The 27,855-nt window shown below is 41.6% G+C and overlaps 1 protein-coding gene across 7 annotated transcripts in view; it reads right to left on the bottom strand.

Moving 5' to 3' along the window:
* FNDC3B (fibronectin type III domain containing 3B) overlaps window positions 1–27,855 on the bottom strand; it is a 363,826-nt gene that overhangs the window by 73,591 nt on the left and 262,380 nt on the right. For all 7 annotated transcript variants that reach the window (XM_050780053.1, XM_050780054.1, XM_050780057.1 and 4 more), the window contains 2 exons: window positions 19,753–19,891; window positions 16,405–16,458 (listed from right to left, as the gene is read on the bottom strand). In XM_050780053.1, coding sequence (XP_050636010.1) covers window positions 16,405–16,458; window positions 19,753–19,891 — 193 coding nt within the window. The remainder of the gene's footprint in view (window positions 1–16,404; window positions 16,459–19,752; window positions 19,892–27,855) is intronic.

Genomic DNA, 27,855 nt, shown 5'->3' with positions numbered 1-27,855 from the left:
AAAAAAAGTCAGTCTGTTTCTTACTAGGTTAATTTGCTTTAATACAGTAGAAACCAGACTGTGGCTCAAATGAGAAAAAGAGTTGGGGGAGTTCAAAGGGCAGAAATGAATTTTAAGAGAGCCAGAGCACTCAGGCTCACTAAAGAATTAGGAGAAGGGGCACTGTGTGACCTTCAAGACATTTTCCTATATTGCTAACATTTTAAAAAATTCTACTTGTGAAAAAAGTAAAAATGTGAGGGAGTAATATAAGTAAATGTGAAGTAGGAGTAATAAGCTGAAGAAATCTGGCCAGGTGCAGTGGCTCACGCCTGTAATCCCAGCACTTTGGGAGGCTGAGGTGGGCATATCACGAGGTCAGGAGTTCGAGACCAGCCTGGCCAACATGGTGAAACCCCATCTCTACTAAAAACACAAAAATTAGCCAGGCATGGTGATGTGCGCCCGTAATCCCAGCTACTTGGGAGGCTGAGGCAGGAGAATCGTTGGAACCCAGGAGGCAGAGGTTGCAGTGAGCTGAGATGGCGCCAGTGCACTACAGCCTGGGCAACACGGCAAGACTCCATCTCAAAAACAAACAAACAAAAAAGAAATCTTGGAGTCAGGAACAATTGTTAGAATCAGGAACAACCGCTAAATAAACTCCAACCCATATAGACAAAGCATGCCAAATTTTCTATCATAACAACTTCCAGGATGTACTACTATGTGCATAAACATAGGGACACCTAGAAAGATCCAGAGTTGTTAAAACCTTGGAATTAAGTTTTGGAAGCATCGTCTGTAGAGTCTGTAGAGGTAAGAATAGAAATATTTGACAGTTAAAGAATTAAGGCTTATTGATGAATTTTTAGAAGTCATTGAGAATAAAACAAAAACAAGGGAAAGCAGGTTAAAATATTTCAGACATGAGAGAAGTTTTGAATAAAAGAACATATTCATGTATAACATGAAGTTTAATATAAGAGGCATATCTCAGCCAGGTGCGGTGGCTCACGCCTGTAATCCCGCACTTTGGGAGGCCGAGGTGGGTGGATCACTTGAGGTCAGGAGTTTGAAACCAGCCTGGCCAACATGGTGAAACCCCATCTCTACTAAAAACCCCGTCTCTATTAAAGACATTAGCCGGGCGTGGTGGTAGACACCTGTAATTCCAGCTACTTGGGAGGCTGAGGCAGGAGAATCACTTGAACCCAGGAGGCAGAGGTTGCAATGAGTCGAGATCACGCCACTGCACTCCAGTCTGGGCAACAGCAAGATTCTGTCTCTAAAATAAAATAAAATAAAATAAAGTAAAATGCATTATCTGGAAAGAAAAAAATTAATGTTCACAAGTCACTGCAGTACAAAAGTGATCTGCAGCTGAGAAGTTAACAAGTGAACTGGAGAAGGCCACTGGCTCCAGTGATCCGATGCCAGCATGCTGGTCTGTCTACTGCATCAGGCTCTCGGATGGCTCTGGAGCTTAAGCATGAGAGTAGAGTAAGTCCGTGTTCAAAGGGATAGAAGATTTGGAGAATCTGTTCATAAAACAAGACCGGTCCCAGGTTGCAAATAGCATTTATAAACAAAATATTTTCCTGTTCTTGTTGACAGAAATGGAGTTAAAAAAGAAAAGAGCTAATGCTTTAGAGGACTGAAAGATTCACACGAACTGACAGGAGTGATAAAGTGAATGTTTATCATTGTTTATCAGAAGTTAAATACATCCAAACCATTACTGCCAGTGGAGTTTTAGAGATGGTAAATGACAACTTTCGTATTTTATAGGCTGTTTAGCTCCCAGAGATTTTGAGAGATTATAACCTATGGCACCTTCTCTCCTTTAAAAAATCTAATTTAGACTACACAGGATTACTGAGATACACTGACTTAACTTTGGAAACTTAGTTTTTAATACTTTAAATTCAGCCCTTGTTCAAAGTTCCCTACTAAAACATGGCTGTAATAGAAATGGGTAACATCCGGACACTTTTCAGATCTGTTGTCATCAATGAGCTGGTCAAACACAGGCAGCAGGGACAGCCATGACCTAGGCCTAATCCTGGCCAGCTACGGCTGCTAGGCCACTTGTGGTATGTCACACAGAGGAGAGTAAGAGCTTTCAGTGGGGCTGCCAGGGCCTGCAAGTCAGCTGGTCTGCAGGAGAGGGCTGAGGGAAGAGATTCCTAGCTGCACTCCACTTCTCTGTGCGTTGGTGGGTCAGGTTCGCAGCATGTAAGCAGTCAGAATTGGTGAGACTGGGGTTCTTGTTCTTGGTGGGGGATAGAAAAGATACTTCGCCTGAATTAGAGAAACCGGTCAGAGGGAACACCATTGGTCATTCTGGAACAGACCTAGCCACTGGGCTACTGACCTCACTGGACACGAACCAATATAACCCCAGCCAGTTCCAGCCTAACTTTCTACTGTCAGTGTCTGTGAGCCAAAAAAGGGCAGATTTTCAGGGTTCACTGGCTTGTTTCCATTTTGCAATCCTGGGCATGCCCAAATGCTTGTTTCTGCAGCTCAGCCCAAGTTCATTCAAGGGCAAGGTTAATCTTTACTAGAATGTGAAGAAATCTTGGAGTACAAACCAACTGTGTACAGATAAACCTCGAGGTGCTCAATCTGGCGCAGGAGGACGCATTGCAAACGTGGTTTGTTTCCTTTCCCAAGCTGAGTGTTCCTCTTCGCACTCAACCTAATTCACAGTTGTTGCTTATCTATCTTCATTCCACACCCAGACCTAGCCTAAGAGCACCAATTCATCAACCTGGGGTAATGTTTTCCAACCAGGGACCAGGGTGTTTGTCTACCACTTCTGGTCAAAAATGCTCTCCAGGAAAGACTTGGCTCGCCAGTAAGTCGACTCATATTCACAGCATGCATCAGATCAGCCTTTCCCAAGCCTGGGATCGCAGCTTTGCCTCTTTCTCCTTTCTAATCATCGAACAAAAATACATTGTATATTATTCACATTCTAGATACCACTGGATCGTCTTACTCTGTTCCATCCAGTGTGCCTTATGCAGCCCTGTCCCCTGATACCATACTCTTACCACAGAGTTCACCTGCCCTCTAAACTGGACACCTTATTCATCTGAACCTGGGCAAGTGCCTCTTTCATTCTGAGATTGACATACTAAAGGAAGTCATCACCTTTTGGGGGAAGACCCAGCCTAATAACGCTTAGAATACTACATACTCTATCAGCATCTGCCTCCGCTTTGATTCATCCTCATCCTCACTCACTTTTTAGAAGGGTCACACATTTTTGGTTTCAAGTCCTAATAATAATGGGAGTCTAGATGTTGTTCTTGTTCCTACAGGGTCCTGCTAAATTCTGAAGAATGGCAATAACCTCCAACTTTTTGCCAGACTATGAAAGGCCCCAATCACAGAAAAACAGGGGCAAGAGAAGGGAGCTTGGAGAGTATATAAAAAGCACTATGTGGCTACACAGCAGAGAATGATCAACCCCTGAAAACATTTCCAAGATACGATCATAATCTCAGAGACAAAGACTTTTTCTTTTTCCCCCACAAGGGAGAAATATTGTTCCCAAATATTCTTTTTTTTTTTTTTTTTTTTGAGAGACAAGGTATCTTACTCTGTTGTTCAGGCTAGAGTGCAGTGGTGCAAACAGACCATAGCTCACTGTAGCCTCAAACTGCTGGGTTCAAGGGATTCTCCTGTCTCAGCCTCCTGAGTAGCTAGGATTACCGGCATACACCACCACACCTGGATAAATTTTCCATTTTTTTCTTTTTGGTACAGATGGGGTCTATGTTGCCCAGGCTGATCTTGAACCCCTGGCCTCAAGCTATCCTTCCACCCAACCTAGGCTTCCCCAAAGTGCTGGGATCACAGGTGTGAGTTACCATGTCCAGCTCTGCCATTCTCTAAAATGAAATTTGGGGATAAATTATAAATAGAAAGTAGTTTAAATATTTTAAGGAACATCTTTATTTTTTCTTTTACCTCCTTACTACCTACTTTAATATTTTTCCATTTCTTTCAAATTTGTAGTTAAAAGATGAAAACTGTTAAAGATTTTAAATACATTTATATTCCCTGAAAAAAAAAAAAACTAAAACTAAAACACTTTGCTGCACTATCGTGAGTCACCTGAGGGAACAGAACACACGATCCTGCTTTTCAAGTACAACTGAGGCAGAGACATTAACTGGAGATAAACAGTCTGTTTGGGTTCCCTGCCCTTATCACTAAGGCAGCAGACAGAATGATCTCTTCCATTTGCTAACTGAGAAGATTGGTATTTGAGAGCCACTGAGGCACGTCTCACCGGCTGGCTGAGTAGCACTGGTTATGAGGTATGAGGCCCATCCTGTCACTGCATTTCTGGGTACACATTTTTCCCTCCTCTACCCATCTCCAGAATACTCAGAAAAGAATCAGGGATAGGCAAAAAGAGTTATGTTGTACTTTAAAAGTATATGACCTTATATCTAACAGTCTTAGGGTATGGTACCTAAAACACTGTATGTGATATGCAAAGATAAAGAAAAAAAAATTTGTTAATGGTTTCTCAGGACCAAAAGGAGACAAGAAGCCTTATATCACAAGTGGTTACTTTAAACCTGTCTAAAAATTCTCCGATTCCCTATCCATTGAGAAACAAAGTCTACGTCCCTTTCCCTTGAATGTGGGTGGTCTTGTGACTCTCTTGTAACCAAAAGGCTGGAGTGGAAATGAAGCCAAGGCTGGGTCTGGAAAGGTGTTAACAGCTTCTGACTTTTGCTGGGACACCCGATTTTGGATTCTGACTACCCTGATGCTGCCACACTGTGTGGGAGCCCCAGGCCATGTGAAGAGCCCCAGATAGGTCCAGTCCAAAGTGAGCACTGATGCTAGACTTGTGAGTGAAGATACTGCCAGAAGATTCCAGTCCCCAGCCAATGAGCACCCCCTGTTGAAACTCCAGATATGACAGAGCATGAGATGCCACTCCCCAGTGCCCTGCCCAAATCCCTAACCCAGAATCCACAAGCATAAGAAAGTGATTGTTTGAAGCCTCTAACTTTTGGGGTAATTTGTTATGCAATATTACACTCATCTATTTTGATGTCTATATATGTTTATAGCATGAAGTTTTACCCCTCTGAATTTCTGCAAACTTTTATAAATTCCTCCTACACTGTAAACAGCCAGGAGGTGGGGGAATGTAATGTGCATGCTAGCATACAAAAATAAATGTCTGGCTGGGCACGGTGGCTCACGCCTGTAATCCTGGCCCTTTGGGAGGCCGAGGTGGGCAGATCACCTGAGGTCAGGAGTTTGAGACCAGCCTGGCCAACACAGTGAAATCCCGTCTCTATAAATAAATAAATAAATAAATAAATAAATAAATAAATAAAAATAAATAAATAAAATAAAAGTATAAAAATTAGCTGGGTGTGGTGGCACATGCCTGTAATCCCAGCTACTCGGGAGGCTGAGACAAGAGAATTGCTTGCACCCGGGAGGCAGAGACGGTGCCACTGCATTCCAGTCTGGGCAACAGAGCAAGACCCTGCCTCAAAACGAAACAAAAACAAAACAAAACAAAATAAATGTGTAACACATAATGGGTCCTATTTTCTACATGCACTTAGTACATGCTTTTACTTTCAAAGCCATCCACCAAAGTAAGGACCTCTCTGAATAATTTTAAAAGTTATTTTTGTATAAGCTAAAAATAGAATCAGACTCCTAGATGATAAAGATCAACCAAAATTGCCAATCAACGGCTACGCAGTTACTTCATCTTACAGAATCACATTTTAGATTGAAATAAGACTTTTAATAATGCTATCCCAAACGTAGAGAACTCTTGGGAGATTTTTCTTTTCTTGAGATGGAGTCTCGCTCTGTCGCCCAGGCTGGAGTGCAGTGGTGCGATCTCTGCTCACTGCAAGCTCCGCCTCCCAGGTTCACGCCATTCTCCTGCCTCAGTCTCCCGAGTAGCTGGGACTACAGGTGCCCACCACCACACCCGGCTAATTTTTTGTAGTTTTAGTAGAGACGGGGTTTCACTGTGTTAGCCAGGATGGTCTCGATCTCCTGACCTCGTGATCCACCCGCCTCCGCCTCCCAAAGTGCTGGGATTACACGTGTGAGCCAACGTGCCCGGCTGAGATTTTTAAATTCAGACACGCAATGGTCTTTTGGGGACAGTTTAGGTATGACATAGCCTAAAACCACAGGACTCAACAAATAAAATAACATTTCAAAGTACTTCCTCATGTAACCAGCTTTCCACCTCTCTCTCTGGGTATCTGTTTACAAACATATAAGAGTTCCAGTGAAGAAACAAATTTACAGATGGTCTACCTACTTGAAAACTGGCAGCTAAGTATATAAAAAGTATTTGATTAAGTTCGTAAAATGCAACTAATTTTTAAAGTATGTTTAAAAATATATATGTTGTGTTAATTTGTAAAAGTGTGTAGTTGAAAGACTGAAAACAACAACAAAAGAACTTTTTCAAGTTAATTTTTCTTCTTTACTAACTTAGTATCCTTATAAAGTTTTTCTCAGTACTCGGGAAGATGAATCCTTGAAATGGGCTGGTTTCCCATTAAGGAACACAAGCCACGGCCGATTCTATACATGTAACTCACACACATCCCAATTAATTCAGGCTACAGTGTTTTCCTGCCAGTGTAATTCTGGAGACTGTGGGGGCTGTGGCTGCTCTGGCTAACATTTCTAATTACCCTGGCACAGACAACACTAGAAGTGGGTATTTCCAACACTACTGGCACTAACAGATGAAGTTGGCTGATATTTTCAACTGCTTTTAAATTAATAGATTGGAAACGATACTTCCTGTTCCTCTTCATAACTACTTCATTCCTGGCACAAGATTAAGAATGGCCAACACAAGGATGATGGAATTCACGGTGAACTTTCTCCCTTTGGTCTTGTGACTTACTCCTCCTGATGTTTTCTTGATATGTGGTATCTTGCCACTGTACTCCTTCTCTTTCAGATTTTTTTTTTTTTTTTTGAGTCAGAGTCTCACTCTGTCGCCCAGGCTGGAGTGCAGAGGCATGATCTCAGCTCACTGCAACCTCCACCTCCCAGGTTCAAGTGATTCTCCTGCCTCAGCCTCCCAAGCAGCTGGAATTACAGATGTGCGCCACCATGCCTGATTAATTTTTGTATTTTTAGTAGAGACAGGGTTTCACCATGTTGGTCGGGCTGGTCTCAAACTCCCGCCTCGGCCTCCCAAAGTGTTGGGATTACAGGCGTGAACTACTGCGCCCGGTCTCTTTCAGATTCTTCCACAGCCATGCCTGCTGCCTTCCTGAGCTGCTCTTACCAGGTTTGGTAACTGTCTGCTAAGTACGTTCCATGAATTTGGTTATCAGTTGTCATGTGCTTGTGGCCCATGGCTTCTGAATCCAGACATGGGCTGAAGGATTCTGGGCTGGCCATTCTCTGTTAATAGTATGGTTCAACCTGTCAGAAATGGCAACAATACATGAAAAATAAAGTTGCACTGGCCAACTGAACTACGGCCAGGCTCTAAGATTTAGTCTGCTAGAGTGTCTATATTTAGAAGTTGTTCCAGCACCGGCTGATCCTAGGCAACATCAAAGATAAATGTTGGCTTCAGAAATAAAAGAGCACGTATGTGTTCAGCATAACCATATATAAGAGGCTCCTAACAGGGAGGGAGGGACACTCCACATTTGGGTGGACTCAGAAGTTTCTCGTGCCAAACCCCACTCTTCCCCCAGGGATGCCTCTTTCATTTTATTGCACACTCTGGCACAGAGGATGTTTCAAAGGTAAGAAAAGTGGGTGGGATGATTTGTGGTTCCATGTTACCAAATAAACAGGGAGGCATTTTATCCCTCAGCACACTAGTTTTTCTGTAAGAGGGGAGGCTTGGCTGCCTGAAACAGCCAAGGATGATCACTAAGTCTCCTGGTTTAAACAAACACACAAAGAAAATTTTCCTATATATTTCTCCAAATATTGAGGTTCCTCTGTTGTCAAATGCTTTGAGAGGATTGATGTGTTAAGACTGTCACAGGGAAGGGGGAAGAAGGGAGCCGAGGGCTTAATTTCAGAACAGGCTGTCAGTGCGATTTACAAATGAACCGAGGGATGGATGGGGTTGGTCCATTCACCTAGCAAAGGCCCAAGGCAGTCTTCTTCCAGCTGGCCATGAGGAGCCACAACAAAGGTGAGTTGACAAACTAGGCGTCAGGAAACAAGATGAGATTTATAATTTAGCCTCAGCAAGAAGCTCCACATCGTTTGCTTCCCAAACACACAACCTCATCATGTACACATGCGAGAAAGGGTAAACAAGAGAAGGCAGAGAATCTGCTGCAGGTGTGTGGATGTCTGAGACTGAGGTCCCTAAAAGAGGGGGCTCCTTTTGACCACGAAGTGGCACCTAAAGATGCCTCTGAGTTATTCAATCCTTCCTGGCTTAGTTTCCTTCAATAGCAGCTATAGTAGGGCAGCAATTCTCTTGGCTTTCTGAAACAACCGTAAGACGTGGCAGTGGGCACTCATGTGAAAGATGGTCTTTGATGGACAGAGCCAAAATGAACCTAGAACACCACTTTCCAATCCCCACAGTTGCCAAGAATGACCAAAGTGCATGTGGGCCTGGGCAGGGGAGTGAAAGCTGACCTTCCTGCTTTTTGTTACGGAACCAACCAACACACCATCCACCCAAAGGCAGCGTGGCACCTTAGAGAGCTGGAGTCAAGCAAATTCTCAGGGAGCTCTCTTCATCCATGCTGCGGGACCCAGTAAATTACTGTGCTTGTGGCTGCTCCATTTCCTTCATTCTCAGAACAGTTGTTATCTAACCAGAAAAGGTGCAAGTTTACTCAGAAGGATTATGAGCGATCATCCATATGAACTATTCAACACGTGAGCTAAGCAGGAGTCTGACTAATTAATCTCTTACTGAGTATCTTCTACGGGGCCAACTCAATCCCTAAACAAGGCTCCTCCTGAATGATACAGATGTCCAAGAAGCTGCAATCTGGGGCTGGTCACCTGCTTCAGGAGGTTTCTGTGACAGGACTGCTGGGCCTGCCTGGCCTGGCCTGACTTGACCTGCTAATGGCTCCCCAGGGGCATGGGCTCTACCTGCTGCTGGCCTCTTCTCCTCTCTCAACTTTTAATTATGCTTCCCCTGATTTCTGTGGCATTTGTTTCATTCTTAGTCCACTGTGTTTTACAGCTGTGTTGGCTCATTAGTCACCAGGGAAACCAGATGTGAACTTCCTTTTGGGCTGAGTCATGAGTAAGGAAGGTTTTTTGGGAACTCCAGTAGTCACATTCCCACAAAGCTCTTTTTCTGGTTATTCTGTATATCCAGATGTGAACTTCCTTTTGGGCTAGCTGGGTCACAAGTGAGAAAGGTTTTTGGGAACTCCAGTAGTCACATTCCCACAAAGCGCTTTTTCTGGTTATTCTGTGCCCTGCATGTCATGTCCAGAAGTTAGGCTAATAGCAAATTAACATCCATGATAGCACTAACATCACTTTTTATTTAGTTCAAACAAGTGACATAAACCTCAGGGCTCTTGTTTAAGTTCCTGACAGAAGAATGTCATATTTCTTATACATGATCGTTGTAATTGTTGACTTTCCCTACCTCAGATCTTAGCATCTGCTTAGGTAAACTTATGCCAACAATATGGAATAATCGTTACACTGACTTGGCTACTGCCCAACTTATCTCATTCAATCTTAACACACCCGTGAGATAACTGACCCTGTTTTTCCAGTGGAAAGGCCGAGGCTAAGGTGTTAAATTACCTGCTTGGGGTACCATGAGGAACTAGAAACTGTTATGGTTTGAATGTGTCCCCCATGTTCATGTGTTAGAAAATTAATCCCCGGCCAGGCGCCATGGCTCACACCTGTAATCCCAGCACTTTGGGAGGCCAAGGCGGGTGGACCATGAGGTCAAGAGATCAAGACCATCCTGGCTAACACGGTGAAACCCCGTCTCTACTAAAAATACAAAAAATTAACCAGGCGTGGTGGCGGGCACCTATAGTCCCAGCTACTCGGGAGGCTGGAATGGCATGAACCTGGGAGGCGGAGTTTGCAACGAGCCAAGATCGCGCCGCTGCACTCCAGCCTGGGTGACACGGCGAGACTCCGCCTCAAAAAAAAAGAAAGAAAGAAAGAAAGAAAATTAATCCCCAATGCAGCACATTGAGAGGTGGTCTTTTTTTTTTTTTTTTTTTCCCCCCTTGAAAAGGTGATTAGGTCGCAAGGGGCCTATCCTCACGAATGCCATCATGACAGGGGTGAGTTTGTTATCACAGGAGTGGGTTCCTGATAAAAGGGCAAGTTTGGTCCCCTTCCCTCTCTCATGCTTGTGCTGTCTTGCCCTCCTGTCTTCTACTGTGGGAGGACACAGCAAGAAGGCCCTTGCCAGATACAAGTCCTTGACCTTGAACTTCCCAGCCTCCAGAACTGTAAGAAATAAATCTCTGTCCTTTATAAAGTAACCAGTTTCAGGTATTCTGTTACAGCAGCACAAAATGGATGAAGAGAGAGACAAAGCTGAGATGATTAATTCAGTTTTCTTTAGATAAACATCATATTATTGATATGTATCATCAATATGAATCCATGCCACATATTCATAGCAAGATCTTAGGAGACTTGTATTTGTTCTGATAGTTGCAGCAGCACCAGTTAGCGTTCTGTATGGCTCAAAATAAAACAATATCTTAAGGCAGAACTTAAAACAAGCCAAGTTTGCATAAATACTTTCTTGAAGGAACTAATTTTTTCTAAAATAAAAAGTTCTTATTTGCCCATTAAATTCACCCCTTTACTCAAGTTTTCAAAAATAAGGCCAGATCACGATCTGTTTAGGAACCTTAAAACAGACTGGGCAGACATTTATGAATGACGCAACCCAGAGGTTCCTAGTTTTTTCTTTTCCTAAAAGCCCTTCCCTACCCTAGAGCCCTCTATATCCTCAATCCTTCTCCCACAGCTCCTTCTAGAGAAAAACTCCCACCTCCACCAGATAGTGATATGTCATCAAGAAGAGAAGCAGGGCTGGGTGTGATGGTTCATACCTGTACTCCCAGCAATTTGGGAGACCGAGCTGGGTAGATCACATGTGGTCAGGAGTTCGAGACCAGCCTGGACAACATGGTGAAACCCCATCTCTACCAAAAATATAAAAATTAGCCGGGTGTGGTGGCAGGCAACTGTAATCTCAGCAGTTGATGCAGGAGAATCACTCGAACCTGGGAGACAGATGTTGCAGTGAGCTGGGACTGCGCCATTGCACAGCCTGGGCAACAAGAGTAAAACTCCATTTCAAAAAAAAAGAAGAGAAGCAATACAGAGTCAATGTAGCTTAGAAGGGTGCCATAAAGACGGGCAGTCAAACGGATTAGTGTGGGCATGGCGAGTGGGTACAGTATCTCAAGTATGATATCCGTCTTCCCCATCTCACTGACTCTCCATTGTGAAAAGAACCTATACCTTGAAAAATCTAGCATCTAGCCATTGTTGTGCTGTTAAACAAGCTCCTTTTTAGGAGCTTCTGATCTGCTTTCTGCTACCCATCAGAATGACAAGTGCTTGTAGATTAAAGTGTAAACACGGGGGACGGGAACACTGTGAAATGACAATGTGATGTGACTCATCTAGTGTTCAAGTGAAAAAAACTTGACAATGACCTTCTGTGTTTCTGCTTATAATGGGGTGTCTCCTGAAGAAGGAAAGTGGCTAAAAATCTACAAAAATGTGGGGTCGGTTGGCTCTAAACACTAAAACTCATGAGTCACCACAAGGGAACTTGGCCAGGAATGGCCACAGCTTCTCAATATAAACTGACCTGTTTCAGGTGAAAACCGAAACTGAAGGCCACAGCTGAAAAGCCAACGACAACTGTAAATTCCTTTTTCTTTTTCCCCCAGAGACAGAGGAGTCTCACTCTGTCGCCCAGGCTGGAGTGCAGTGGTGCAATCTCAGCTCACTGCATCCTCTGCTTCACGGGTTCTAGCAAGTCTCCTGCCTCAGCCCCCTGAGTAGCTGGGACTACAGGCACTCACCACCATGCCCGGCTAATATTTTTTATTTTAGTAGAGATGGGGTTTCACCGTGTTGCCGAGGCTGGTCTCGAACTCCTGAGCTCAGGCAATCCACCCACCTTGGCCTCCCAAAGTGCTAGGATTACAGGCGTGAGTCACTGTGCCTGGCTGTAAATTCCATTTTTAGTTGCTAATTACCATTTCATAGTCATAGTAACTTCTTGTATTGATTTAAAAATTAAAGTGTTGTCTAGTTAGTTATTAATGGAGAAATAACAGGCAGTTAACCCTAGTATAGAACTATTCATGAGTAATTTCCAAGTGAATTCTATGCTACAGTGATGTAAAATTAATGACAGTGAATTTAAGAGAGGATAGAAGGTGTATCAGATTTCCCCTGTACTGTAATGCGTTTCTGTTTTCTGCTCCCCATTAGGGCTCCACATGCCGTTGTACTTCAGAGCCCAGCATATAGTTAGCTGCTGATGAAGGTAGATCTTCCCAAGAAGGTCAACTCAGCACAGCATTCCTAATCTCAGCAGAAATAAAGGCTGCTGCTCTTTTTCCAGGAAAGTCTTTAAGAGGCTTGAAAGCTGGGCTTGATGCTCTGTCTTCTCGTTTTACCAACACTTTCAAAATTTTACTCTAATCATTTTATTGCAAAGGTGATTACAAACACAAAAGACTGAAGTATTCTGGAACTCTAATCCATGCTGTTATATGGTAATAAAAATATGGGGCTGTAGGGGACACCTGAACATTAGTGGTTGCGTGTATGGAGATGAGGCCACCTCACCTCAAAGTCGTGATTCTCAGACCAGGTGCCAGAGCAGAGACAGGACCGAGTGCTATGCCTGAGCACAACCTTCTTCAGGACTCAGAGCAGCACGGTGTCGCTCTCAGGCAGTGATTTGTGTCTCTGTGCACCTCAAAAACTTTCTGCAATCTTAGTTTGTTTCTTCAGCCCCCTGGATGGCAGACAGGTTTTTGGGTGTGTGGCTGGGGCATATATCCTTGAAGAGGAGAGGAGGGGAGAGCTGTGGCCCTTAGAGAGGGGAAGGGTGGGGAAGGGTGGGGAAAGGGTGATTCCAGCAAAACATCCACTTCCCATTCTCCTGCCTCACTGTCTTCTATTAAGATGGAGTCTAGAAACAGTCCTGGTACCAGAGAGATGCACCTGGCTGTAGAAACTACCAGCAGAAGGATTCAGAGGGATGGCCAGAGCCTCTTGTGTTCACACATCCTGCAGACCAGATGCTGCTGTCCTGTTTGTATATTTGCTTTTCCTTCTTGAAGCTAAGGCCTGTATAGCATAGGAATGTGGGACCCAAAACCCAACCCAAGTGAGCCACTCTCAAGAGTGCTGCTGATCCTCAACTCAGCTCTACATTTAGAAACACAGACTGCCAGACTGTTCTGTCAGAAACTTCACTTCTGAAATGACAGGATGGGCAGGAATGAACTTGTTACTACTGCTTGAATTCTCACTGCCAGGAAACCTGATAGCACCGTTTTTTCATCTTTATGGGGGATGGGAAATGAGAGGGGTATAATACAAAGCAAAAGTGCTACTGGACCGAACAATTTGAGAAGCATATGGCAACGTGTGCTTTATTTGTGTCTGTTTAAAAGCACAACAAGAGGATAGGCGTACGTTTGCTTTTTCAGCTATCACAGTTATCTTTACTATGTCACAGATCTCTCATAGGACAATGCGCAATGCAGACTACTGAGGAACATGCTCCATAAATGCTGAAATAATTAATGAACAGGCCAAACAACAGTGAAAATGATTCCAAATATTCTCTTGTCAGAAGAGACAATCCTAAATAATCTGTCTTGTGAGAGCATAAATAATGTAAATGCATACAAGCTGGTGAACTAACCTATTCGCCATTTCACAGATGGAAAAAACTAAGGACCAGAGAGGTCAAGCTGCCCAGCATAAAACTCAGAACAGAACCCATATTTCCTAATCTTGGTGTTCTTTCAATTATCCTCTCCTGCCAGGAAGCTCATTGCACCCAAAGGCAAGGGAGTTCCTTAGAATTGAGGGGGCAGGAGATGTCTAGAAAGTGGACCTTAAACCACAGAATGTAAAAGGATTTCTGTGTTGGCAAAAGATCCATGGTGGATGAGAGTCAATTAACCTGGAATCTTCAGCAAAGCTCAACAGAGCTGTGATACCAGCAGGAATTTGAAGGTGGGAGAGAAAAAGTGGAAAGAAGGCAGAGAATTAAGAAAAGTGAGAGGAAAAGTTGGAAGGAGATCAAGTAGCAGAAAGGTAGAGGGCAAAACCCAGTCATCTGACATTTTTTGACTGCTAGCCTGCAATGGATCATGCTGAACATGAACGATCATCAGACGTGGCCTGTCCCACTTCAGCGGAGGCTGTGGCATCCTTCCTCTCAGCATCATCAGCCAGGACACTCTCATTTCAAATTCTAAGGGAAGGGACCAGCAACTGAGCCACCATTACCAATTCCTGCAGCACCCAAGTTTTCTTTGGAGGTTTCTCACTGAGCTATGTATTCAACTTTTTTAGCCTTCCTTACTTAGGAACTCATGGTCCTGGGCAGAGAAGCAGCAAAAAACACAGGATTCATAGGCACGCACGAGTGTGTGCATGCACGCACATACACACACAGTGCCCTAAGAAGATATCTGAAAAAAAAAAAATGCCTTTTCTGTACTGGTGAACTCCATCTCGATATAAAACCTCGAGACATGAGAAAACACATAAGACGAGTGCAAGAAATCCACATATAAAACGGGACTTTCATTAAACGGTCACCTGTCCTTACAAAGAGGGAGAGATGGGAAGACATTACTATATGCTCACAGGTCATCCGAGTTCCTTTCCAGCATTCCTGACTGACTATAAAAACCTCTAAGGGCTGGAGAGGTGGTTTCACTTTCTAATTAAACCACCTGAAAATGAAATCCACCTAATCTGTAGAATGCATGGGTTAAGGCTGAGATTTCACCAACCTGCATGTACAAGCTATTCGAAAGGATCCTAAGAACAATAGATGGTTGTTCTTGGTAACTTGGAACTCTAGCTGATCAGATGCAACCCAGATGGGAAAATATGCTTCTGCAGAAAGTGATGACGGACCTCTTTCGCATCAAAATTTCACCATGGGAATTCCATCCAGTTTTCCTTTTACGTTTGGTTAAAATATTTTTCCACACTTGCCAAGTCACTTTTTGCCTAAGTCTAAGTTCTAAATCTTTCAATCCCTCCAAATTTAAGTCACAAAGGCTAACTTGCATTTCTCCCCATATTCCACATTTCTTATTCTTAAAATCCTTAGCCAATTTCTCAACCAGAGAAAGAATAAAGTGGGGGCAAATGAATAAATACAATTAAGATCTACAGGAACAAAAAGTACAGTTGCTTTTTTTTTTTTTTTTTGAGATGGAGTCTCACTCCAGCGTGATCTCGGCTCACTGTAAGCTCTGCCTCCTGAGTTCATGCCATTCTCCTGCCTCAGCCTCCCGAGTAGCTGGAACTACAGGCGCCCACCACCATGCCCGGCTAATTTTTTTTTTTTTTCGTATCTTTAGTAGGGATGGAGTTTCACCGTGTTAGCCAGGATGGTCTCGATCTTGTGATCTGCCCGCCTCGGCCTCCCAAAGTGCTGGGATTACAGGTGTGAGCCATCACGCCCAGCCAACAGTTGCTTTTCAGAAATGAAAGCCTTCTAGGTCAAGTGTTTCCTGTCTGAGATTCTGTGTGTAGCCAGAAATGCACTGGGTCCACCAGTCGGCACACAGTGGCTTTGAGAATAAGGACACTCCACCGTAGATACCTTCCAAGGGCCTCTGGGGACATGAACAGCAAGGAGGGCACCTGATACAGGACGTTCTAACCCACAGGGCACTCGCACGTGGGTAGAGTGTGACTTCTATGCACTGCTCTGCTCTCACAGCGGCCACTCAACAGTGCGACACCAAGGTACACACATGGCATTCAAAAACGAAAAGCAAATTATGCTTTCTGAGCAGCAGTGTGTTTTACCTTATCAAAAGCATCTAAGCAGTCAAGATGACAAAGCAGTCAACTTTTAATACAAATTATTGGCTGGCTAGACACTGGAGATCCAAAATAGATAAGACCCCATTTTTTTTTCTTTTAGCAGCAGTGCTTGCAAATAAGCCAGGTACATATATTTCAATACACAATTCATAATACTACTTCAATCTAACTTCGTTTTCCATAGTCAATAACTATTGATTTAAATTTCTCTAGTAGCAAGCCTTTCTTCTGTGTTTAGCATGTCTTATAAAAGAATAAAATGGTATTTGTTCAGCAATTTTGTTTCTGAAATGGTGTTTTAGATGGGTGAATATGAAATAAGCTTACCTCATCCCACTCTAAAAGGTAGTTGGTGATTTTTGAACCATTGTCAATCGGTGCCTAAAAAAAATAGGAACATGAGATTAGAGAAAGTTGTTCAGAGACAAAACTTATCAGCTCCCCACCTGCCTCACATACAGCGTCTACGACAGTCCGGTGCTTTCCCCGCAGGCGGATAAAGCTGATGGTCCCTGCATTCCTTGGTCAACCATCATCATACACTAACTTTGACATACCTCAACTGTAGAGAGTCCCCACTATGAATAAATCATACTCCACAAATAGCCAAACCTGTCTACCACCACCACCACCTCTCCCTTTTTACACCCTCATGGTACCTTACTTCCTCTGGGGATAGAACTTTGAAGAGGGGCTTTGAATTCAAGCGTAGAGTGAGAACAAGGCAGCTGAGAAGCTCAGGTGCTGCTGGATGTCTGGTGGAGCACAGTCAAGCCTTTCTTTTTGTAACATCCCACACACAGGTTTTTAATTTTTTAAAAGTACTTAAGATTAGAAAGTCATCAGTGACATTAAGGTTCCTCTTTTTTAAAAATGGGGAAAAAATGTGATTCTCTGGAGAGACGACTAGAGGCTATTCGCCCTTCGTATGTTAACAAAGAGAAGTTTCATCATTTGCTTTTCTCTTAAAAAGCATGCTGAGATCTGCTTCACTGAGAAAGTGGGTTTTTAACAATGGGAAGGGAAGTAAAGAACTCTGGGGAAAAGAATGCTTTTCAGGATTCCAAGAGCTACAAGTGATGCCGCAGTGGGGTCTCTTGGAGCATTAGGGTAGAGAGATCTAGAGAGACAGTGGAACTACAAGTTGGGGGAAGCAACCAGGAAGAGGAGTTGGATCATGTCTCCCACTTCAAAAACATGCCAGGGCCGACTCTTCCCTAGGAAAGAGCAAGAGCCCAGCAAACAGCATGGTACCTTGCCCCTGGCAAAAGGCAGCTCAGCTTCCCCTGAGATGTATCTGAATCCTGCCTCGGCTGTTTGTTGCATGTGGTCTGGCGCTAGCTATTTAATATCAATATCAACAACTAATTTCATGTTCCAAGGATAGGTATGATAAATAATTGGGAGAATATGTGAATCACCTACTAAACTACCCAGTTTTATAGGAAGCACTCAGTAAACAGTTGTTATTGCTCTATTATGGTTAGTAATAAAACATCAGGGGGCCAGTCCCGCTCCTTCCCTTCCTTCTCTCTTTTGAGTCACACAATCTCTGAGTCCCAAAACTCAGATCTCAGGTGAGTGCTCTAAGTCCTAAACTGTTGTTTTAGGCTTTTGCGGGCTCAATTTGGAGGAGAGGATAGTGATGCATTTAAAGTTATAAATAACCGACAAAATCGAAGTTTTAGATGAGAACCCATCTCTAAGATGAGAACTCCAAAAAAATAAAACAAACTGTTCTTTGGTAGTTTCTTTGATGATATCCTACCCCATTACTAGTCCCTTAATTCCTTGAGGGTGGGTACACTGACTTAGGTTTTTGTTTTGCCTTATCTCCTGTGCAAGTAATAACTGCTGCTGATGAACAAAAAGATGTCAGATCTTTAGTGCTTTCAGCATCTTTGTGGATTCAAGGACAGACTGGCAGCCAGAGAATGTTTCCCTGTCCTTGTGCCCCACCTGGAGCACTTTGATGAGGGAATCTGTTCTAAGGACATTTAAATGAAAACTGAACTGAATCCAGAACTTTCAAGTTTGTACATGACTGAATGTAACAAGAGTATGTTTCTGATTTACAATTGAGGAAAGGGAGAAGGAAAATGTGAAACATTTTCCTCCTAATAAGAAAATTCTTTCTTGAAGTTGCTGGTCTGCCTGAGACCTGAAATTCATCCAGGTTTTAAGCAGAGTATGCATCAGTGATTCCCAACTTTAGGTTTATAAGACCCCGGGGTCCCTCAGGTAATCTAAAGACAAGTTCTTATATTTTCCAAACAAAATGGATTTTAATTCTTTCCTTACAAAGATATATTTACATATGTATGTGTAAATATAGAGCACATTTTTTAAATGGATATGTATACTCCAAGGAATTAAATGATGATGCCAGTTGGGTGTTAAAACTCTGAAAACGTGGGGAATCACTGACCTGGATTATCCCTGGAAGCCAGGAAGGAAAATAAAATAGTTCAGACACTAAGCCAGTTTAAACTTTGCTTTTGTCCAAGTAACACACTCAATGCTGGCCACTGGCTATGAGAATGCAGCTGCCCACCTGAGAGGGATCCACAGAGGCCCATGCTTTGCTGCTAACCATGACTGAATTGCTTTCATCAGCTCCCTAGATCAACCTGACTCTCCGGGCCAGAAATGAAAAGATAAAATATTTCTTCACTAATAATGGATCTTCCTAGCCATTTTTTTTCTTTCACACATTAGTATTCTCCCCGCAAACCATAAATCTTTATCTCTTACCTCCATCTATTTTACATTTTAAATTATATTCTAAAATATTGATGTAGAGAAATAAGTGCTGCAGAGATTGGTAACAATCTACGGTTTTCTTACAAACACACAACTATGATTAACAAGCCAGTGATGCCCCTTGAGGAAGGGGCAATATGATCTCTCTTTGGTAAGAGCTATTTTTAGCCAGTGAATTGTATTTCATGAAAATATATAATTCAGTCTTTTTTTCTTAGATAATTAGTAATCCTGACTGATGTATGGCCCAATTAGTGGAACTTAATGAAGTACTAACATACTTCAGATCACTAAATGTTCTAGGTTGTTTTAAATATTAAACATTTCAGTATCACCACTGAAAGAAGCCAAAAGGGCCATGAAACTACTTTATCTCTGAATCTTTCTTGATAAAAGCTTTTTGCTAAAGTCCTCAAATGTTTGTTGAAATGAACTAAACTATTAGAAAGTGATAAGATGTAGGTATTTTAAGTACCTATATCACTTATACATATTGCTTATGACCCTAAGACATTCAGAAAATACTGCTGCAAAAAAAAAAAAAAAAAAAAAAAGCTAACGCTGGATTTTGCAGTTCCCTCCTCCTACCCCTTTGCCCAACTCTTACAGAAACGACAACTTTTTAACAATTGGTTGCACATACTTACTATGCAGAAAACATATCACAAAACTGGAATCGTGCTAAAAAATATTTCAAATGGCTATAGACTGACATTATATTAACTCGAGACTCTTTCTCTGTTGCCCAGGCTGGAGCACAGTGGTGTGATCATGGCTCACTGCAGCCTTGAAACTCCTGGGTTCAAGCGATCCCCCACCCTCAGCCTCCCAGGTAGCTGGGACTAGAAACACGTGCCACCATACCTGGTAATTTTTAAAGTGAGACAATTCTTGATGCTTTGAGCTACCCACCTTCCACTGCAGGGTTAGTGAACTTTTGCTCCTGTGTGCCAGCTTAGGCGGGAAGGGACACTCGGGTGCACAGCTGTGGGTGGTGAAGCTAACGGGCTCGGAACAGGATCCCTTTACGGAATTGTACATGGCATACACCCTGAAAACAAAACGGACACAGTCGGTGGCAGTGACTCATCATAGAAGACCAGGATTCTTATCTTTGTTTCACCCTAAGGCTTTCTGTAGATGAACAGAATTTCTTACAGAGTGAGTACCATGCTCTTGCTCTTATCTATTGGTCTTGTCCTGACCTATGGTTAGCATTAACAGGGGACAGTCATCCCAACAGGTATTTGTCTCAGTGTGTGCCACCCATCTCCATTTCAAAATATGCAGGATCTACTGACTAGAAGAGATTATTCTAAATAAGAAAATAAACCTTAAAACCCAGAACGATCTCCAAATACACGTTCTAAAAACCAATGAGCTACTACTTTCTGGTTGACTTTATGTGGAAAAAGGCTAAGAGTTAAGAGGTGGATAAAAAGGCAAAAGAAACAGTAATAAGAGTCCACAGACTGGAGAGAGAGCACAGAAGTACAAACAGGGTAGATAACATCTTTGAACTACATTTAATACTGTACACATTTATGTAAAACTATGGATGTTTCACACAGAAGCATGTATGCTAACCTTCTCTAATTCAACAAAAACAATGTTCAGGTACAGTTTAATCCATGTAAATATTTAACTCTTATACGTGAAGCCAAGACTAAAGATGTTCGTTCCGTACACTAAAATGTTTGGCTCAACACTGCAACATATGTGCCTGATTTCTCCAGAGAAGCCATGAAGAAAAAGCATAGAACATGCTATTACAATGCCACACTCTTCAAATAGCATAAAATAGGGCTATGTTGATTTTTATCAACTTCCTATATTCCATTTTTTATACTGGGAATTTATTTTTTCAAAATTGAATATGTACTCTTAAACAACAACAACAACAACACAACAACACCACAACAACAACAACAACAACAACAACAAAGCCTTTGCTGCCTAAAACAGATGCAAGGATTAAACTATTCACAGAGTTGGCAAATAGATATTGAGCCCTTAATTCTTACAGCCACCCTCTCTGAGGTAGGGAAATCTTACTACCCACTGCAGACAGAAGGAAACATAGAGATGAAGTAAATTTCCCAAGGCCACACAGTTAGAAATTTGGATCGATGGTATTCATCCCTGGAAGTCTAACCAGCATACGGTATTGCCTACTCCCCTTGTTCATCCTTCAATCCTGTTTCTCTAAACACCACAATCCACTTCCCTTAGCTCTACCCAGTGAACACAAACAACAGGTAAAGATAACAACATTATGCAAGATAGGTCCCAACTGTGTGTGTGATTTGCAAAGTCATTTCTCCACAAAGTCCATCATGAAAAATTCGTAGAGGCCATACAAGTCAAAGGCACCAATAGATACGTCTACTTTCTACCTCAAAAGATAAAAATACATGCATATTACATATTTGATCTATTTGCCCTATGGGAGGACAGCATGAGATTTGATCCAAACAAATAATTCTTATCATTAGGATCCTCTCCACCCAACCTCCGATGAAGGAAATGGTCCTTTTTGCACACACTGCAAGTAAGCATGTGATAATATAAAACTAAATGGTAGATCTGGCAAGACCATTTCCCTGTGTCAGGATGGGCTCACTGGGAGTAAGTTATTTTAAATGAATCACAACATGTTCCAGACATGGGCAGGGCTCAAGCCTGAACTTTGATACACAGAATTCTCCAACAGGTGACTCATGGATTGCATCTGACCCAAGACACGTGTGTGTGTGTGGGGGGCGGGAGGGTAGCAGTGTGCAAAAACATGATGTTTTGAAGTGTTAGAGCCACTTATGAATTAAGGGATACAGGCAATGACCATCACAAAAAGAGACAACCAGGCACTATGCATTCCTAATAAAAGACTATGTCACTAACTATAAAACTGTCTTGGCAGAAAAACTGAACCTGTATCTGATTAAACCTCTTCATCGCTTTATAGGAAATATAGAGGACAGGAGAACAGTATTAAGCAACATAACACGGATGCAATCAGCCAAATTCATACTTGTGGAAGACTCTACAGGACAAACAAATTAATCTAACAAGTTGCAAGAAAGAGTAAAAGATAAAGGGAAAAAAAGAATGGATTAAAATAAAATTTAAGACATATCAACCAAACCACATATTCACACGTTTGAATTCCAATTACAACAAACTAAAGAAACAAAATTTTCATTCTTAGAACTGAGGAAATGGGAATAGTCCCTGGATTGTGAAGACATTTCCGATGTGTGTAATGATGGTAATATAATTTATAGGTGAAATAATATGACGTCTGAACCTTACTTCAAAATCATCAGGGCAGGGGAGGGGTAAGTGAGGACACTGAGGTAATAAGAAGTTGAGAGATGAGAGTTCATTCAACTATTATCTACTTCTGATTATATCTAACATTTTCTGAAATAAAAAAGTAAGAATTAAGCCTTCACTGAAAACTATCTGGAGCTCTCTCATTTTTAAAACCAAACTTCTGGCTTCTCTTAAAAACTAGAGGTTTTAGCAACACTTGGCCCCCCCCTTTTTTTTTTTTTTTGAGATGGAGTCTTGCTCTGTCACCCAGGCTGGGGTGCAATGGCACGATCTCGGCTCACTGCAACCTCCGCCTCCAGGGTTCAAGTGAGTCTCCTGCCTCAGTCTCCCAAGTAGCTGGGATTACAGGCACCTGCCATCACGCCCAACTAATTTTTGTATTTTTGTAGAGATGGGGTTTCACCACATTGGCCAGACTGGTCTTGAACTACTGACCTCAGGTAATCCACCCGCCTCGGCCTCCCGAAGTGCTGGGATTACAGGTGTAAGCCACTGCTCCTGGTCTCACTCGGCCCTCTTTCCTGCACTGTAGTAATGAGCTAAATCTGTGGGCAGCTCCCTGCTTTAGATGGAGCAGGTGCTGAAGAGTTTGCTAGAGTCCCCACCATTCCTACTGTCTCCTCAGCACTGACACTGTTTTTCAGCTGACCCTTACCCAACCCACTTTAGCTGTTTAGGTACTCTGCCTCCACCCAGTAAGTATGTCAGTTTGCAATGACTGGGCATTTGCCTACAAATGCAGAGTTATACCCAGGCAGGTCAGGTCCTAGATATTCACAAAAACAGCTGCCACCAAAAATCCATCTAGAAAATAGAGCAGAGGGAGGGAAGCAGGGAAACAGCCTGCAAAGTACTAGCAGGATGCAGTCAGTTGTCTGGGGAGAGGTAAATTTGGTCTTAGTCAAGTTCTTTGGGATTCTTGGAGTCAGCAATCCATACCTCCTAGGCTGGGGAGTCATGAGTGATGGAGACTCCTGGTGGCCAGGCTGGGAGGACGACAGTGGGGATAAAAGTAAAAGAACCTGATGCAGGTTAGAAATTTGAGGTAGTTGAAAACAGATAGTTGTATGGGCCAGAAGGAGTTAGTTATTTTTCTTGCCTTTAATCTTAAACAATATTATGGTAAGGGGTCAATGCTTTTCACACATAATATTTTGTCAGCAAAGGAAAAAAGATCTATTTTGTAAGGCAATATAAGTATGCTGCATATAGTACAAAAGTTGGCACCATACTTAAGTATCCCTTGATTACATCTGTCAATTATAGTTCAGTAAAGGGACAGTAACTTACTGTAATAGTGACTAGCAACATTTTTACCAATAACTTCTATAGAAAAGAAAAATCTCTGCTAATGATGCTACATTTTAAAGAATACTGCAATATATTTTTTTCACATAATGGCAATGAGTTTTCCATAAATATCATCATGTGAAAGGACAATCTGTAGAATACAGTCAGTTTCTTGGATTAAATAAGTCAGCAAACAGTTCAGTTTTTGTTGCATTTATCTCAAGAAAAGAAAACATTTTTCTAACAATATAATTAATCTTGTTTTCATATTTGTTTCAGCTTAAATCCTAGCGAAATGCTTAGGAAACAGGAGCTCCAAGAATTTCAGAAATATGCCTCCAACTTTTTCTAGCACGATGTAACATACTAGGAGCCACAATTTCTGGTCAATAACATGTATTTTATAATCCTTCACTGTGCTTGTCAACCATATTTTTGGAAATGTTTCACTGCACAATTTTTCTGGGAAATATCATTATATGATATCATCTCTGGGCAACTTGTTTGCCAAATTGTTAAGGAGGATGACTAGAAAACTGCTTCAAAATTTTCACGAAATTGCTATCCATTCCTTCACTCAAATTCCTGATTATCCTATCACTGATAAAAATATAAACTGTTGACTACCACAGTAAAATGGTCATTGCAATGTCATTATTAATTATAGAACTACCAATTAAAAGACAAATATATTTTTCTGGCAAATGCATATACAGCATACATTTGTGTATGTATAAATATTTATTTGTATAAATAAGTGTATGTATGTATAAATGTTCATGTTTGTGAAATTACATATTTATATATAAGTATTTAAAATATAATGTAATTTATTTACATTTTGGATTTTTCTCGTTTCTCCACACAATCTCTCATCTCTGTCTCTCTCTCTCACGCTCTCTCTCTCTCTCTCTCACATACACACACAGAGACAGGAGATTTTCTATTAGTGGCTTTATACAATACCTAACACAATGCCCTTTAAAGAAGCACTGAATAACCTTGACGATTACAAATGGATTCTTTTGAAATATTGTATGAACACTAAACCAAAAAAATTATTTGTGTTAAGAATAGGGTAACAAATATGAAAGTGATTTTAATAAAGATCCTTTAATAAAGGTCTCCCTAAATTTTGCTAATCAATGTGTGCATCAGAGAGGGGTATTATCTTCCTCAATCACCACTAGGAGATTAGGAGAAGAAAAGAATAGTGACTGAACAGATGTGTAAGAATGATACACAAAAACTCATAGGAAAAGTGGAAAAGAAGAAACATTTTGTAAACCTGAAATGTCTTGGAATATAATTTTCCATGTGGAATCTGGCTCAAATGGCATGACAGATGCCAACTGAAGCAGCCACAGGCATGTGAGCTACAGCACTGTCTAAAGGATGCCACTCAATAAATACATTCCCAGTAACAGTGAGTTGGTGGCAAGAGCTGTTCTGACCTAGTAACTGAAGGCAAGTACCAGGCAGTTAAATGACCGGGCTTCATGACTGAGACTGCTATTGAAAAAGAAGGTTTGTGTGTCTGATGGGTGAACTCATGCAATAACACTAATATGGGGGCGGGGGTGGGTGGGGGGAGTTGAAAATGAGAAAAAGCATTACATGAAGATATCAAGCAATCAATGTGAATAAGATAGACTCAGTGTAGCAAAACAAAAAGTAACAAGGAATATAAGAACAGAAGTCTAGGTGAGACTTCAGTACGTGATTTAAGAAAGAAATCTTACACTCTTAAAATGTGCAATATTAAGAATTGGAAGAAAAAAATTTACCTTGTTTTGTGCTGCTAAAACAAATATCTCAGTTTTCAAAACTGGCTCTACAGACTTCCATCACTTTCTAAATTGGTAATGCACAAACAAAAATGGCAATGAATTTATTTATTTACTTATTTAGAGACAAGGTCTCTCGCTGTTGCCCAGGCTGGAGTGCAGCAGCTGCAATCAGGGCTCACTACAGCCTCAACTTGTATCATTAAGTCCTTTTTATTTTCAGAGTGTGAAAAAACTGCAACAAGCTTGGGAAAACCAAAAGGTAGTACTTATACATGACTTTACAGGTCTAAAATAGCTTTGCACATATATTTGCTCTCATCCTATTTTCCTGAGGCTGGTATTATTATCATTCTCATTTTATAAATGACAAAACAAGACCAAAGAAGTTTCAATGGCTCGCTTAAGCACACACCCTTAGTAAATGACAGAGTCATTAACTCCCAAGTTGCAAGCCATGTCCACTATGCATCATGCTGCCTCACCGAAGCAATTCAAGGCAGAGGAAGTTACGTCTAAGTAAGAGTTGCATGTGTTAAGATTCTTCTCTAGCTTAAAAAAGAAAAGACTGTAAAAGGAAAAAGAACGTATGATCTACATGGACTGTGCATCAGGCAGTGCACGAAGACTAAATCTGGACTAGAGACATTTTTATTAGGAGAGAAAGGACGTTAAAAAAATATGAAAATTGACCATCACCAAGGAGAGAGAACTTCCTATCTTCCTGGAAAGCAGAGAGGTAGAACAAATAACAGCTGGTGGCACCCTAGGTTGTACGTGTTTGGTGTCACACGTGTGTCAAATGACAAATGCAAGGAGTCCCAAATGTGTCAGGAGAAAGTCTAAACCCAAGGCCCCTAGATGGTAACCCCCTCATACTCCCATCCTGTTCCTTTTGGGGAATCCATTAACTATTCTATCTGCTCAGGAGGTCAAGATGTTCACAGGTTTTGTTGGGAAAAATAGCTGATGAGCAAGTGCTCTCAAATTTACCCTTTGTAATAAGTGTTAAAAAAAATAAATAAATGGAACAACAGACAGGATGGTAAATAAAGGGAAGGCTCTTCATGACATTTAAGTTTCTGAAAAAGGATATTGTAAGCTCATCAATGAGCAGGAAATTAATAAAGTAAACCTTTACTAACCACAGGAACAATAAACTGTTAAAGCACGGAGCAGAAAGAAACATACGTTAACAATGAATAATAGATAACATTTACATGACTTTTACATTTTCTGGTTTGTTGTTATACTGACCATTTTGAAGAATGGTTAAACCATTTCTATTATCATCTTAGCTTCACAAATTACACAGATCTTCTTGTACAAAGCGTGTGAAAAGTTCAATATGTTTGGGCAGAAGCTAACTGACTCAAAATCCAAAGTTTTGATTAAACAGGAGGAGATGGTTGCAATAGAGTTCATCTAAACAATATGATAACTAAGCAGATGTGCGCTTTAAGCCTTAATGCAAAACAATTTGCTCTGATATACATTGCTTTAACCTTATTTTTAAGAACTCATGCAGTTAATAAGATATTACATCCTCAACACACATCCTTGCTTTACTACCTTTTTTTAACTGAGAAAATCATGGCAGAGCCTTCTATGTGACTTGACCAAAGTTGAAACAGCCAGTTCACGGCAGAACCAGACTCGCACTCAAGCCTCCTGATAATTCTCATATGCTCTTCCTACTAGACTACCTTGCCTCCAACCTCATGCTGAAATCACAAAGAAACTAATGATGTGAATTAACCTTTGGAAAGTATAATAATAGATGCATATTTCTTTTCTTTCTTTTTGAGACCGAGTCTCGCTCTGTCACCCAGGTCAGAGTGCAGTGGCGCAATCTCTGCTCACTGCAAGCTCCACCTCCCGGGTTCACGTCATTCTCCTGCCTCAGCCTCCTGCCTAGGTGGGACTACAGGCGCCTGCAACCACGCCCGGCTAATTTCTTGTATTTTTAGTAGAGACGGGGTTTCATCATGTTAGCCAGGATGGTCTTGATCTCCTGACTTCATGATCTACTCGCCTCAGCCTCCCAAAGTGCTGGGATTACAGACGTGAGCCACCGCACCCGGCCAACAGATGTATATTTCATGCTTACAATTTTATTCTGCAATCTTTACGTATGCATATATAATTGAAAAAAAAGGGAAAGTGTGTTGTTGTACATCCAGTTAAACAAAACTACTTTCTGGGGAACTTAAATATTAAATAAAGATTTAAAAAATTTTTTTAAGTGTTATGGGTCATATTCAGACCTGCTTAATGGCAAATGAACGGATGGATGGATCTTTAAACAATCAGATGGTCTCTCTAAAAATTCAGATAACACTTTCCTCCTTACAGATCTGTGGTTGGCTGGGTTTCTTCCTAAAATAAGCTAGCCCTACCTTCCAGAGTAGTCACAGCAGAGATTCCAGAAGATCACAGTAGAGATTTCAGGCTACACATCATACCACGTGGGTTAACTGTTTTGCCAAATTGAGTTCATTCTCGTCAGAGATAATCTGATGCTTGTATTACTTGCCTTTTTCAAAATCTACTGGCTTTTAAGGTTTAATGGTGTGCTTGCAATAAGGAAAGGGCTTCTTTA

The sequence above is a fragment of the Macaca thibetana genome, chromosome 2, assembly GCF_024542745.1.
Source record: "Macaca thibetana thibetana isolate TM-01 chromosome 2, ASM2454274v1, whole genome shotgun sequence".
Classification (NCBI taxonomy): Eukaryota; Metazoa; Chordata; class Mammalia; order Primates; family Cercopithecidae; genus Macaca; species Macaca thibetana.
The sequence above is the reverse complement of the archived record's forward strand: the minus strand, read 5'-3'. Positions and strand labels throughout refer to the sequence as shown.